The 14,363-nt window shown below is 41.9% G+C and overlaps 1 protein-coding gene across 2 annotated transcripts in view; it reads right to left on the reverse strand.

Annotated features, from left to right (window-relative positions):
• The window catches only part of LOC307044752 (GDNF family receptor alpha-2-like), a 60,310-nt gene that overhangs the window by 20,056 nt on the left and 25,891 nt on the right, over positions 1-14,363 (reverse strand). For both annotated transcript variants that reach the window (XM_079690086.1, XM_079690085.1), the window contains exon 4: positions 2,829-3,207. In XM_079690086.1, the coding sequence (XP_079546212.1) occupies positions 2,829-3,207 (379 nt within the window). The remainder of the gene's footprint in view (positions 1-2,828; positions 3,208-14,363) is intronic.

The following is a 14,363-nucleotide window of genomic DNA, read 5'->3' on the forward strand; positions in this document are numbered from 1 at the left end:
AACACAAGCTTGGTGCAGAGCAAATTAAGAACATAACGTGTTGGTTAGTGCAACATCTCGATACATCAATACGAAGACAGTGTGTCCTGCATAGAAAACTATCCTGTGGTGACATCATGTAACAGATAGAGGACATTGAGACAGACAGAGGACACTTAAGGAATATCTCACAGTGGTCATTGTGGACACCTCAAGGCAGGATAAAAATCACCAATCAAAGCACACTGTCAGCCCGGCACCGACCAATGACATCTCACTTTAATTAAATCGTAGTGACAGTCGCCTGCACCGCAGCTCTTATTCACTGCAGGAGAATGCACCACCTAAAGAGCACATTATTTGAGTCACGTTCAAGCTAAAAGTGTTGTGTATGAGTGTGTGGTTTTGTCTGTGTGACTTCTGAATGGCTGTTGGTGCACAAAGCAGCATGTGTCCGCGCTGCACTGAGTGTGTGTGCGGCTCATCGAGCTGTTGACCTCAGCGGGGCATTACGCAGCCACAGATAATGAGCTTTAACGTTCTATTTCATCTTTCTCAATAAGCAGGTGCACAGCAGACACCTGAGGGCCTAAAGGTCATGAACGCAACTCAGCCTGAAAACAGATTACACAATGCAGGCAAGCAGGTAATTATCAAGACAATCATAAATCGTAGAGGAGGCGATAGAGTTTCCCTGGTTGGATTTAGTGTTGGTGGAGAGTGGAGAGGAATTGAGTTTTCGCCATTAACGCTCAGCTTGAAGGCTGCTTACCTCTATAGAAACAGGATAAATGTGAAGCACCATAGATATACTTTTCACGAGGATTTTTTTGTGCATGGCTAGCAAGAGTACTTTGCATTTTATGTGACTATTATTCATTCTTACAGGGGAGCTATTATGCTTTTTGGGATTTCTGTTTCCTGTAGTTTGTTATAGAGGTTTTTGTGCAGGTAAATGGTCGGCTAAGGCTAAAATACCAAATGTCCCTCCATAGGGATCACTATGTAACCCTTGTGCTTCTATTGGCTAGCTCTCCAAAACGTTGTACGGGACATCTCTAACGCAGCGTCCACGCGGCGGCGTGCGTTGAAGCTTGCCGGTGGGCGTGTCTGAAACTCGACCAACAACCAATCACATGAATCTCCCGCCACGGACACACAAGCACGCTGTTTGATTGGCTAGAGCTTGTACTGGCATATGATTTGATTGGCTGGCGCTTCCGCCGAAGCTTCAAAAGTTGAACATTGCTCAACTTTTGAAGCGAGCAAAGCAACGCTCCCACAATGCAGTTCGGCAAAGCGTGACGTCACCCCATTCAAAGTGAATGGGCAGAAGCGTTGAAGCTTCAACCCGCGCCGCCGTGTGGACGGGCCGTAAGAGTTGACCAATCAGAGCGGACTGGGCTCTGGTTCCAGACAGAGGGTGAAAAGAGGCAGTATGGGGAAAAAAAAGAGCTTTTTGAACATTAAAGCATGGAAACATTTCTCAGTAGAGGAACCAAACACAAATATGAACCTGAAAATGAGCAGAATAGGCCCTTTAAAGCAAATTATCCTGGCTTGTTATCCAAAAGAGAGCAAAACAACAAGTAATTCAAAGGTGGTATACAATGCTTGCTTATGCCTGATATTATTTGGGAATATACTATTCACTTTAATGCAAAATAATAATTAAAAAAAACAGGTTGAATCCGTTTCAAGTAATCCTCTCTTACGTATTGGTTGTTGTGCCACAAAAACCTTACTAAATGCATTCTAAACTTGTCACAAGACCTGTCTCCGTATTGCATTAGCTGCCTAATCATCCGTCCGACTGGGACATAAAAAAGTAACCTAATGTTTCCCCTCTTTATAATTCATACATTACAAGTATTATTTTTAGTGGTGAGCTTTCAGGGGTCTAACACTTGGTCGAACTCCATTAGGCTTGCAAATTAGCTTTTAAATGCTTGGAATTATTTAAATGTCCCACATTTTGTTATGCTATTAGACTAATGAACGCAGAGAATCTCCTCCAACAGGCTGGATGTGTAGCCTGTTGACAGCCAGACGCAGCACATGGTACCGCAGGGTATAAAGATCCTGACAGCTGATAGTACGACCGCTGTGTTTCACCTGCTCTCCACAGCACTAACACAAGGAAACATGTCACGCATGGGTAGCTGTGAATTGAATCCGGCCGCTTGAATCCAATAGAGGCCCCATGCAGCCAACTTGATCCACTAATGTTTTGTTCAGCTTAATTGAGCATTGTCTATTCAACTTAGCCTCACATCTTCATCTAATAGCCACAGTGTCCTAGAAAGTGTAATTACTTCACTGGCAAAGTTACAGCAAAGAAATATGCAACTTTGGCAAGCCATGGAAAGGAGGAAAATGTCTCTAACACACGGATTCATTTTTCTTTTTTTCCATGAATGTTTGTCAGTACTTCTTATAGGTCTTATAAGTCCTATGCAACTCTTAATACTTTTAAATCCAGACTGAAAACGTATCTTTTTGCCGCTGCATTTGAGTGAGCTGTTCATATCCACACTGCAGTACGGCTTGTATTCATGTATTCGATACCTGTTGTGTTTATTTGATTATCTTTGCTTTTTAATGCCTGTTTTTAAATGCCATTTTATAATGTGTTTCTGCTGTATTTATTCTTAAATGTCTTTTATTTTCATTTGTAAAACACTTTGAATTGCCGTGTGCTGATAGGTGCTATATATATAAACTTGCCTTGCCTATATTCACAGCACAAAACTCTTAAACATGCATACACATCAAATGAATGTCTGCCCTGCCACCCCTCATAATAAACACACATGCAGTACGACCCACAACATTTCCCTTTATATCACCTGCAGAGAGAGTCCTGGCGGCAGACCCTGCGATGCTCCAGACAGTTGGGTTTCTCTTTATCTTTGTACGAGCACTCAGGAACGATAGTCTGCCTGCGACGCTCTGCGCAGCCCTCGCTCTGGCAGGGGCAGAAAAGCAGCCGGTGGCTAAACTCTGGGGGCACGCGGTCCAGGAACTGCCTCAGCGCTTTGTGGCAGCGCTTCTGGATGCAGACTTCCCCCTTGTTGGTGTCCTCCTTGCTGCAGGTGGCGATGTAGGCGGAGCGTTGCCTCTTGCAGCTGTTGTTCAGGTTGCACGCTTTGGCCGCGTCCAGACAGGGGTTGCAGTTTTTCTCAGCGTCGACACATTGGAAACCTTTTTGGGCCACTGTGAGCATGCCTGATGGTGGAATCAAAGAAGAGAGAGAAATCAACAATTGTCAGACATGTCTTTTCCAAATAGTTTAAGATTGACCTTTTTATTGTGATGTCATACTATGTACCCCTTAAAGGTCACCTGTTGTGCAAAATACACTTCGTCATGTGTTCATTTCAGAGACTCTGAAAGTTTCAGGAAAAAAGATTGTCTCTCTTTTTCTCCTGATCCATTTCTATAAAAACCTGTCTGAAAATGAGCTGATCAGATTTTGGCCACTTTATGATGTCATAACGATTTGTTGGCTTGTGTAACCATTAGCCAATCACCAACCAAGGTAACCCCCCTCCACCTTATCACCTGAATCTTTCAGAGGGGCATGGGGAGTGGCTCCTTATTTTCATCTAAAGCAGGGGTGGGGGATCTCCGGCCCCCAGGCCGTATACGGCCCGCGAGACCATTTGGTACGGCCCTCGAGGTAATTTATAAACACACGCAAAAAAGAAAAAAATTAAAGAAATCTAGACCGCAAACAAACAAAGCAAGTGCCTGTTTTTCCTGAACAAGGTCAGGGTCCTTGACCACAACACGAGCCTAACGTGTCATCACGTGGTACATGTCTCGTCTGACAGGGGTGCAGTTCTTCTGACGGAGAGCACCAGAACACCGCTCCGGCACTTCCAAAAATGGCAGTAGCCATAAGGAGCCGTACACATGCCGCAGTTTTTGCGTGGCTGTGTCTTTAGTTGAAAGCCCAGTGGCGATCTGTTCATCTGTCATGCTGATCATACAGTCAATAACTTTGTTGTTATTAGCATCTGGTTAGCTAGCTATGCTAACGAATATGAGAAGCTTTTTCTACAACCAGTGAGGTAAAGGCACATCTTTATATGATCATTATAGTTATAAAAAAAGAAGAGAATAAAGTAAACGGGTATAAAATACTATATGAGAGTAAAAAAAAGTTGTTATTAATAAACAAGAATACTGTTTGAAAGGAGAGTGATTTTTAAAATATCCATAAAGAAAAAGTAAATCTGCTTACAGGTCTGTTTCATATGGATGTTGAGAGATGTATCCATAGATCTCCTAATATTGCTCTCAAAGTGCACCAAATTGATGCTTTTAACTTCAACATTTAAAAAAAAATCATCCCGGGGGAGCATGATCCCAGACCCCCCTAGAGGAGGTTAGGTCCCCCCTCATGTCCACTTGTATAGGAAACTAAATACATTTGCAAACATATTGTGTCTAATATCTTTCTGTTTTGGTGGTCATGCCACAACCGTGCACATGAATGCATGCGCGAGTCATGGTTAGATATCTGGATTAAGAGGTTGCTTTTTTCATTGCACAGCATGAAAGAAAGGCGAAATGAATGGGCTGTGATTTTAGTATTTTTAAGCAGAGGTCAATAATTTGTACGGCCCTTGGAGGATGTTGAAAAAATTGAAATGGCCCTTGAGAGGAAAAAGGTACCCCACCCCTGATCTAAAGTAACAGATAGAGAATCAGCACTTTTGAAACAGGGCTGAAACAGAGGGGATTATGGGTAATGCTGCAATGATCTGTTTGGTGTTTGGAGCCAAACACTTCAGAGACATGTTTGGTATATATCTGAGACCTACACTATATTGATGAAAAACAGTATAATAGGAGGATACATTGTTCAGATAAGGTTATAAAACAGGGACAATCACTTACAGATATACTTGTGTTTTGATGCCTATGGTCTACAGATATCAGATCAAAAGGTGTAATAACAGTAAAATATGGTCGTAGGATGGTTGTAATACTGGTGTAATATAGGTGCAATATGGGGGTAAAATGGGGGTAAAGTGTGTTTACCATGAATGTAATATGGGTCAAATAAGGGTCAAATAAAAAAGAAAACCCTAAATGGTCCATGTGTCTTCAGATTGTTAGTTGGACATTTAGTCATTTTAGATACATTAGAAAATAGCAATTAAGGCTTTCTTTTTATTGCCAAGTGCTTGCTTTTAAGGGTTAACCAATATCACAATCTAAGGAAAACAAATCTTTCCATTGATCCTCTGACTCAACACCATCAATCTGACCTAGTTTACAGTCAACCCAGTTGCGAAGTCAACGAATAAAACAATCATTCTTGGATGTCTTCACGTCAGGGAGTTCATAGCAAATGTTTGACTTGAATTGTGAAGGAGACTCTTCGATATCATTCATCAGTAAGCCACTGGAGGAATGCCTGCAGGTAGCCGACATCCACTCTAGCTGAATTATTGATTCAGTCTGTTTCAGACCTTGAGTGAAATATGAATCAATTAAGCGACGACTCGAAATTGCAAGTTAATAAATGATTCATTTCAAGGTAAAACTATGATGTGATTATATCTGTTCATTATCAAGTTGTCTGAGCAGGTTAGCTGAATATTCTGTCTTCATTTGACTTAAGTATGTGGGTCTAAGTTTAAAAAGAACAAAATATATGTTTTTAAGTTTATTGGAAAGCAAACAAGTCCCTGGGAAAATATAGAGAAAAATGCTAATTAAACACTGGTCATTGGGAGGAAACATTAAATACATCCGCCCAAGACGTGCACAACTCAAGGACCTTCTCCCACTTTGACCACTTTTGCCTCCATGCTATCTCACACGCTTTGCTAACATCCACTTATTGGACGGAAGAACAAGATTAAATTCCCTTTTATTTCTTCCCATTGTAATCACAAACTGAAACATTGCAATTACCCCTCCGGCTGCACATCATATTTGTGGAAAACAAATGATGTCATTAGGTGTGTCTGGGCGTTCTCACATACTGCATGCCACAGAGACAGTCGAATAAAACACCCTTTTTTCACGAGATACAGCGGTAATAAGCCGGATCATGTTCACTTGTGGAAGCCCTCTCTTGTATTCAGGCTATATTACAGAAGTTAACCTCCCTCCCCCTGTAGATAATGATATTTCAGAGGTCATAGCTGCACAGTGACACCAAAAGAGATTCATCTCTTATTCAACAGAACCAATCTAACTCCGTGTCTATCAGCCTGTAGCGGGAAGAAGACCATTTCTTTTAGAGAGGTGTGCTCGAGATGCTGTGTTGTTTCCAAGTGGTGCATCCCACGTTATCAATCCTAGGAATAAGGGATAAAGAAAACTGGTTACATCACAACGGGGGGATAAAATATTAAGCCTTCCCCTATAATTTATGATTTACTGCCGTTTCAGAGAACATCAGATAAAACAAAACTCTCCGCCACCGAAGAAAACCAGAAGCATTGGGACTTCATCACAGAGACCATTTAAGCTTTCGGTTGACCATTAATTTAATTCAGATGTAACACAGTTAAATGTAGCAGACACCGGCAGCTTGATGTGTTTAAAGTAGTCCTGTATTTCATTTCATGTTTGTCTCAGGCCAGCGTGAGAACGTCCGCTTGTTTTTCGTATAATAAGAACATTAACTTTCTTATTAGAATAACTCATCCTTGTATCATCAATTGAAACTTGTTTACCCTGGCACTCTCTGAGGGGAGCGGAGAAATGATCCACGGCAGATGTCTGGCAAAACCGAGTCTTGCTAGTGCACGTGACTCAATAAAAAGGGCCGACAGAATTGTGCTCAGATCATGTTCTTACTTGACAGTTGCAAACCTTAAAAGGCAAGATGTGAGACAATTAGTCGACCTTGTCAAGAGGGAGCAGCTCGGTTCATGTTGGTTCAATAAGAATTGAAAGGAGAGCTGATTTTGGCACCGGGCGTGAAGAGGCCGGAGCGGGGCCAAAGGTTTACTAAAGTGGGCCAAGCTTGGCTGAAGCCGGCCTGAAGAAGGGCCGGACGGTCCAGCTGGAGGAGAGGTTAGCGGAGCGGCCGTCCAGTAGTCCAGGCTACATAACGTTGATGGATTGCAGCGGCTAAATCTCCCCTGGCCATCTGCAGGCTCTAATGTGGGCCACCGGGGGGTCCAGGATGAAAAGAAAATAGGAGAAGGATGAGCTACTAAGATTTATCTGACCAAGCGGAGGCTGAAGCAGCTTTTGAGGCTAAAGCGACGGACGGGGTTTTTACTACCGCTGAATTGGGGCGCTTGAGATTGAATTTGGTGCTCATCCCAAAAAGACATCCTGGGGCGAACATAAGACACAAAGCCCACATGATGGCTCTGATGGAGAAGACGAGGAAGGAAGCGAAGGAGTGGAGATGGGAGGGGAAATGTGCCGTATTGTGTTACAGAGTAATAATTGATTTTCCAAGTGCTTTACAATAAAGGTTTTCAGCAAACATATTCCGCCATAATGTGAGAAGGAAGGGGTTGATAAGCTAATGATACGAGACGGATAACAATGGAAAAAGCTTTAAGAGGGAAGAGGAGAGCAGTTGATTGCAGCGGCTGATGATGAGCAATAGAGAGACGACATGAGAGGACACAGACTCACAGATTGGACAGCCACTTACACAGACATGCTGAGAGCTTTCAATTAATCCAGCGGAGATGTGTGACTCTTGCACATAATAATTAACCCGGCCTATTGGCAGTGTAATCAACATCTCACAGCATCACAATACTTTACATATATCTATCACCTCACCTTGCTGGCTGTACATTAATGAGCACGAGAGGCATTGACTGAATGAAAGAACAGATAGAGAGGCCACATTGATTGATACATGGATATGAACAAAGCACATCAAGGTGATTAAGTGCGGGAAAAGTCATAAATGATATTTTTCCAATTACATCCTGGAAATTGTTGGCCGCAAAATATGAATGATTGCGGAGATGTTTACCGAGTGCAAGAAGCACAATGTGACATTCATTTGGGGAGTACAAAACAGGAATTCACAAACAATAGTTTCCTATGTTGTTTATTCACAACTGCCTCGCGTAGCCCCGGAAAATGCAATCTCATAACTGTTAAGTCGATGTCAACAACAGTAAAAGCATCGTCGATGCGTTCGGAGATCCTGTAAATAGGCTTTTAATAGGGCTCTCTATTCTATGGCTATCATAAATTAGAGCCCACTGATGGCAATGCAGTGGAAACAACCATCTATTCTTTCTGCACACACACACACACACACACACACACACACACACACACACACACACACACACACACACACACACACACACACACACACACACACACACACACACACACACACACACACACACACACACACACACACACACACACACACACACACACACACACACACACACACACACACACACACACACACACACACACACACACACACACACACACACACACACACACACACACACACACACACACACACACACAGGGGAGGGCAAGGAAAAGATTGAAGGGAAAGAAGTGAAAAAGAAGCTGCGAGTTAAACTGTGAGATAAGAGACACCTATCGGGAGAAAGATGGAGAAAATTACATAAGACCTGTGTTCCAGTGAGAAAACAGAAAAAGGGATAATAAAGTGAAAGGAGTGAGGGCGGTGGACGAAGCACGTAGAAATGAGAGGCAGCGGATAAAAAGTTCACATACACTGTATCTTGATTTTGATGCGTTTCTCCCCAAAGAGTAAGGGATCTTTTTTTCCCGCGGTAATTGCTCTCTGTCAGCCTAATTTGAATTCTGCATTTCATATATCATCCCATACTCAGGGGACGCTGCACTGCAGAGGGGGGGTTCAGCCCAGTTTAGGAAGCGCCACTTGGCTCCCAGTACGTGCTCAGTAATTAGGAAAGGTGCCAACGTTTGGATTTAATACAGCCCTGGGTGAGCGTGCGAGAGCTTGTTAGGGAAGTCTTTAGTCCGGACCCCGAGGAGCATGTCAAGCATTTCTGTGTCAAAGGGTTCATCAGTGATTAGCTCTATACTCTGTGTCGCTGTGGGGTTTCCACAGGGCAGGAAGAGGGTGCACAAGATCTACAAACTCATCCTCCCCTTAAGCGTTACTGAGCAAGTCAGATAGACGTCATCAGAGGAAGACTGGCGGGGGGGTTCATGAAGTCTTCTGTTCTCGGGGATCAAGTGAGTTTTACCTCTGAGCAGGAAACTATTGGTGCGACCGGCATGCACATGAGAGAGAATAAACAGGGATGATGAGAGGAACTAAATATCTGTGCGTGATATAAATGGGAGAGGTGGGAGAGCTGTGTCCAAAAGAAATTTAAATCATTGTAAACACACTTTGATTATTTGAGCTTTTTATGAGCGTCTGCCTTTAAGTTGGGCTGCCTCTGGTGAAATTCAAAGCTTTAACATCTTCAGTCTTAATTTGCATATTGAAATAAGCAAACGAGTTGGGTTTGTTTGGTGAACCTACAAAATACCAACAACTGCCTCCTTTTTAATTACCTCAGTGCAAATGACTTAAAATGCAAACAAACTCTAACTACAAACGTGTTCCCTGGATTATTAACTCTTGTTTAATGCAAACATGTTTGAAAAACGCTGACTATAACAAAGGGTAATTGTGCTAGGAACAACAACTCATTACTGATCCACAGAGAGACAATATGGGGATTTGGTTAGGGTAAACTCATTAGGAAGCTCGCACAGAATAATGAAGCATAAAAACACAGTCATATAAACACACGAAAATAACTCACAAAACAAATCTTGCACACATATACTAAACAAACGAACAAAAAAAACTGTACACTTGCAAACAAGAAAGATCTTAGTGCCTAAGTAATAGTAATTGTTAGGAGAACAATCTGTAACATGTCTAGCATGCTAAGCACGGCTGTTGCACACATCCCTTTTTTTGCCCGGCTGTAGGAACAGCTTTCTGGATTTAATTGGATGGTGGGCACGCCGAGCTGAGAGGTGAGAGGCTTAGAGCGGAGAGTTAGAAGGTCTAACATAGGGATGTTAAACTTAATTCCTGGAGGGACCTTCTGAATGCAGGATTCTACGCTGCCCTCTGCTCCTAATAAGTTAATTAGCTCAGCGCTGGGTCAAGAGAACAGAATACATTTCACACGGCGCATATTAACAATTAAAGTTAATTATATCTTTGTATGCCGCACGTTATATGGAATTCATGTGGGCTTAGCTGAGGGTCCTGGTGCATTGTGTAGGAACGATTCTCCCCCGCATCCTTCATACATGATGTCTTATTGGTTCGAGCAGAGACTTATTGACTTGCACTGCATCTCTGCCGTGAAACGGGGAAAACAATGGTTATACAGCTCTTTAAACATCGCCAGAGCTCTCTTGTGGGGCTCTGCAAGCAAGAAAAGAAAAGTAATACAGTTTTCTTAAGTGTAAAAATGTGCTGCTTTGTTATTTTTCCATCATAGCAAACTGAATGCATTTGACATTTTGAATGTTGGCCAGACAAAACAAGCTTTTTAAATCGCCTTGTGCTCTTTTCTCATATTTCGTAGACCCAACAATACATTTACCAGAAAACTAAGTTGAAGCACTACTCTTTATCTGCAAGCATGAAAGGAACTATTAGGGCCAAGTCAGGCTCCAAATGTGATTCATTTCCTGAGCTAGGAACAGGAGCTGTCTGTCATTGGCAGGTGTGGGACAGTAAACAAGACAAATGTGCCAATTTGTGTGATTCTGTTAGATTCCCATTGGTTGAGTCAAATTTGATTAGAATAAGGAGAATAAGCATTATTATTACTCACTGCACTCAATTAGTTCAGCAACTACAGGGGTTTGGGGTTGAGAAGTGATGAGAAGTCGACTCCTCTGGGAAATACTCTTCAGCGATAAAAAAAATTCAAGTCACAATCAGTACCATGCATGTGTATTTATTTTTGCAAGGCTAAATGTAGACCTTGTAAATCTCAGCTCTCCACTGATGACAAAACATTAACCGTAAGTGTCCCTCAATGTCAAGTGAAGGAGAAGGAAGTGTATCCTTAATAATGTGTTGGTGTTTTTATAAACATTTGAAGACACATAAATATAGAAGCAGGTTTAATAATTGTTTGTGTCTTCCCTTTCACAATATATTGCTGTAACAAAAACATCACTTCTGTGGTACATGATTGTCTGAAACAATCATGATGCTGTGAGTTTGACACACAAGAGCAACTCTGGGCAGCAGTAAGAAAATAAAAAAGTGTTGTACTGAAATCCTCAAACAATATGTAAAACTATAATACCTGCTTATCTCCAGGTCATTGGAGAGCATCTGAGAAAGGGCATTTGACATGCATCCTTTGATACGCATCCATATTTTCATCATGATGGTACTTCAGATCAGACGCTGATGATGCAGATCAAGTTTAATCTCACTCTTTCTCACTCCATTACTTTGTAAAGTGGCCTAAAGGCGTAGTTTTGTATTGAATCTTTTCCCTTTTGGCCACATTTCACGCCACCTAGTCTCATGTGTTTCTCTCGACCAGAAGAAGAACTCACTGTTCCAAAATGTTGATTAGAAGGTTTGCAAACTAGAACATGAGCCACAGGGTGTTTCTCAATGTCGAGGACGCTTCCTTGGTAGGACATGTCCCTCCGAGTCAGGTCCTTCAGAAGCGAGGCAAGAATCCTTCCTAGCCTCGCAAAACGAAAAATTGTGAAACAGGCTAACAGGTGTGCGTCATTTGCGAGGCCCCGCCTTAAATGGAGTGCGATTTCTGCCAAAGATTTGGAAATTGGTCCGTGCGCACAGCATTGTGGGGATTTTAAAGATCCAATGTCATGGCCAATTCTACTGATTATAATTCCATTGTTGAGGTCTACTAAAATAAATGTATATTGTGCAATTTTCCAAACTCACATTGGTTTCTCATACAGCATCTCTGTATAGTATGTGTATTCACTCTCTGTCCTAAACGGCTTGTTGGAGCTCCTGCCCCCCCCCCCCACCCTCCCTGTGAGCCCAGTGGCCGTCTGCGAGACACAGCGAAACCCAGCCCGAAACACACACACACCCGCAGCCTGGCTGGGAGTTTGTGTGTGTGCTTAGGCTGAGTTCCGCGGTGTCTCGCTGTCTCGCCGACCCCACACCAGTGAGCCAGCTCCTTGCAGCAGCAAGCCTCGCAACGTCCCGCCGAGTGTGTGTGAGGAAGTCCGTGGATTGGTCCAAACTTAACGGCTCCGCAGATTATACCCGAAATACGTCACTATACCCAAGAAGTAAACAAGGGGACGGGTAATAACCAGAAAAGCATGACATGGGACCTTTTAGACAGCGGAGGATACACATGTGCAGCCTCGAAATTTCCCGCAACGAAGGACGCCGGCCTCGGTAGAATTCCAAGCATCCTGGACATTGGAACAGTCCTTCGGCGGGACTCGATGACATAGCATCCTTGAAATAGTGGCTCTGGAGCATCCTTCCTCGACATTGAGAAACACCCACAGCTTCAGCTACTGAGCTCTTATTCTTTTGAACCAGCTTCCTGTTTTTGATAGGGAGGCAGACAGCGTCCCCATATGTGAGAGAAGTCTAAAGACCTTCCTTTTTAATAAAGCCTATAGTAAGGGCTGGTTTCAGGCTTCCCTAAAACAGCATCCTGGATCCTACATCTCATTGTTTTTTATTGCATTTGATTCATTTAATTTACTCTTATCTTATTTGTATTTTATGTTTCTATCTTGTAATTGTATTATATTCTTCTTATTTTATTATATTCGTTTTACATTGTCATGCATGTCTGTTGATCTGTCAAGCCCTCTGAGACAAATGTGTTTTGACATTGGGCTATAACAAATGTATTTGATTTGATTGTATGTTCTCTTTCCTTCTCTGTGCTTCTCCATTTCTCTCCCATGCTTTGTCTCATGTATGTATCAGATATGTTTATAGTGACAATCCATCATTCTGCTTTCAGGATATTGCTGGAAACAGGATGTGATTACTGAAGCTTTTAGTTTTTAGAAAATGGTTTACAACACGGGATCATCAGCAGATTTCAGATACTGTACAGGCTTAGTTGGAAAAAAAAGTGTTTGCACTGATGCTTTTGACTGTACTCTGTAGAAGAAAGTATTATTTACAGCCTCCTCACTTTCTGGTACAGAGCATTCCCTTCCACTTCCAGCCAGTGTTCAGTATTGTCTTATTGACATGTTGGCCTCCCTATAACCTCTACTCTCCTTCCATCTATCATCTCCATCATCTATCAGACATCCATGCCCTCTGCCCTGATACTGACAGCATGACATAGCGACTCAGAGTCACGGGTCACCGGAGTGAGCAACACGCGGCAATAACCAGACTTCTAAAGCAGGGTGTAGAGAGGTGGGCAGGTGTGCAGCATCACACCTGGAGACAGTGGGCCCATAAGTGCTTTGTGGTAAGGATGTGAAGTGAGCATCAGCCCGCTGATAGCGACCCCTAACTGTGCCAGGTTCATCGTGCTGTGACAACTGAGCCGTGTGTACTTTTGAAGCATTAATATGGATCTACAAGAACATGTAGGCCTTCTCTTTGGACTACAAAATAGCAGGAAGCATTGTTCATGCAACCTCTAACAGGAAACTCCCAGCTTCATAGTTCTTATTTTATTTATAACAAGACTCCAGTGTTATTCCCTTCCCTTGCATGACACAGAAAAATGTGTACATGTTTGGTTAAATTCTTCTTCAATTCATTTAAATGTAAAACTAAATTGCATACGTTATAATATGTGCCGCTTGTATTCCCGTGTTTATCCTGTTCCTTTAGTGATAGGTTAGCTTATTCTTTTTTGTATATTTTGATGTTGAGTGCTCATTAGTTACTATTTAGATATATATATCGTTCCTTTGTTATTTATTTATTTACTTTATATATTCATTTACATTTTTAATTATAATGCAATGCAAATGCAACAATTTCCCATTTTGGAATGAAAATCGTATTTGTTATCTATTAAAATCTAATCTAATATAAGATAATCAACCAATTAACCGGTGGTAGAATGTATACTCAAGTGTTGTAATTTGAGGTATTTGCAATTTACTTTATACTTCTACTCCACTAAAATGTACAGGGAAAGATATTTTACACTATTAATCTGACACGTTACTTTACAAATTAATATGTTTGAATAAAAACAACAGTCTATACAGCCTTCCAAAAACATTTAAAGTAGTTTTATAATATAATTGAAAGACCTTTGAGTTATGTGTTGTTGTTTTTTGTTTATTTTAGATTTTTCTGCATTGCGTACTTTTATAAATATGACATTAACTGCATTTTCCTAATCATACTTACTTACTTGTTTGGGGGCCCCAATGGCATTGACCGGTTC

The sequence above is a fragment of the Notothenia rossii genome, assembly GCF_949606895.1.
Source record: "Notothenia rossii genome assembly, chromosome: 6".
Classification (NCBI taxonomy): Eukaryota; Metazoa; Chordata; class Actinopteri; order Perciformes; family Nototheniidae; genus Notothenia; species Notothenia rossii.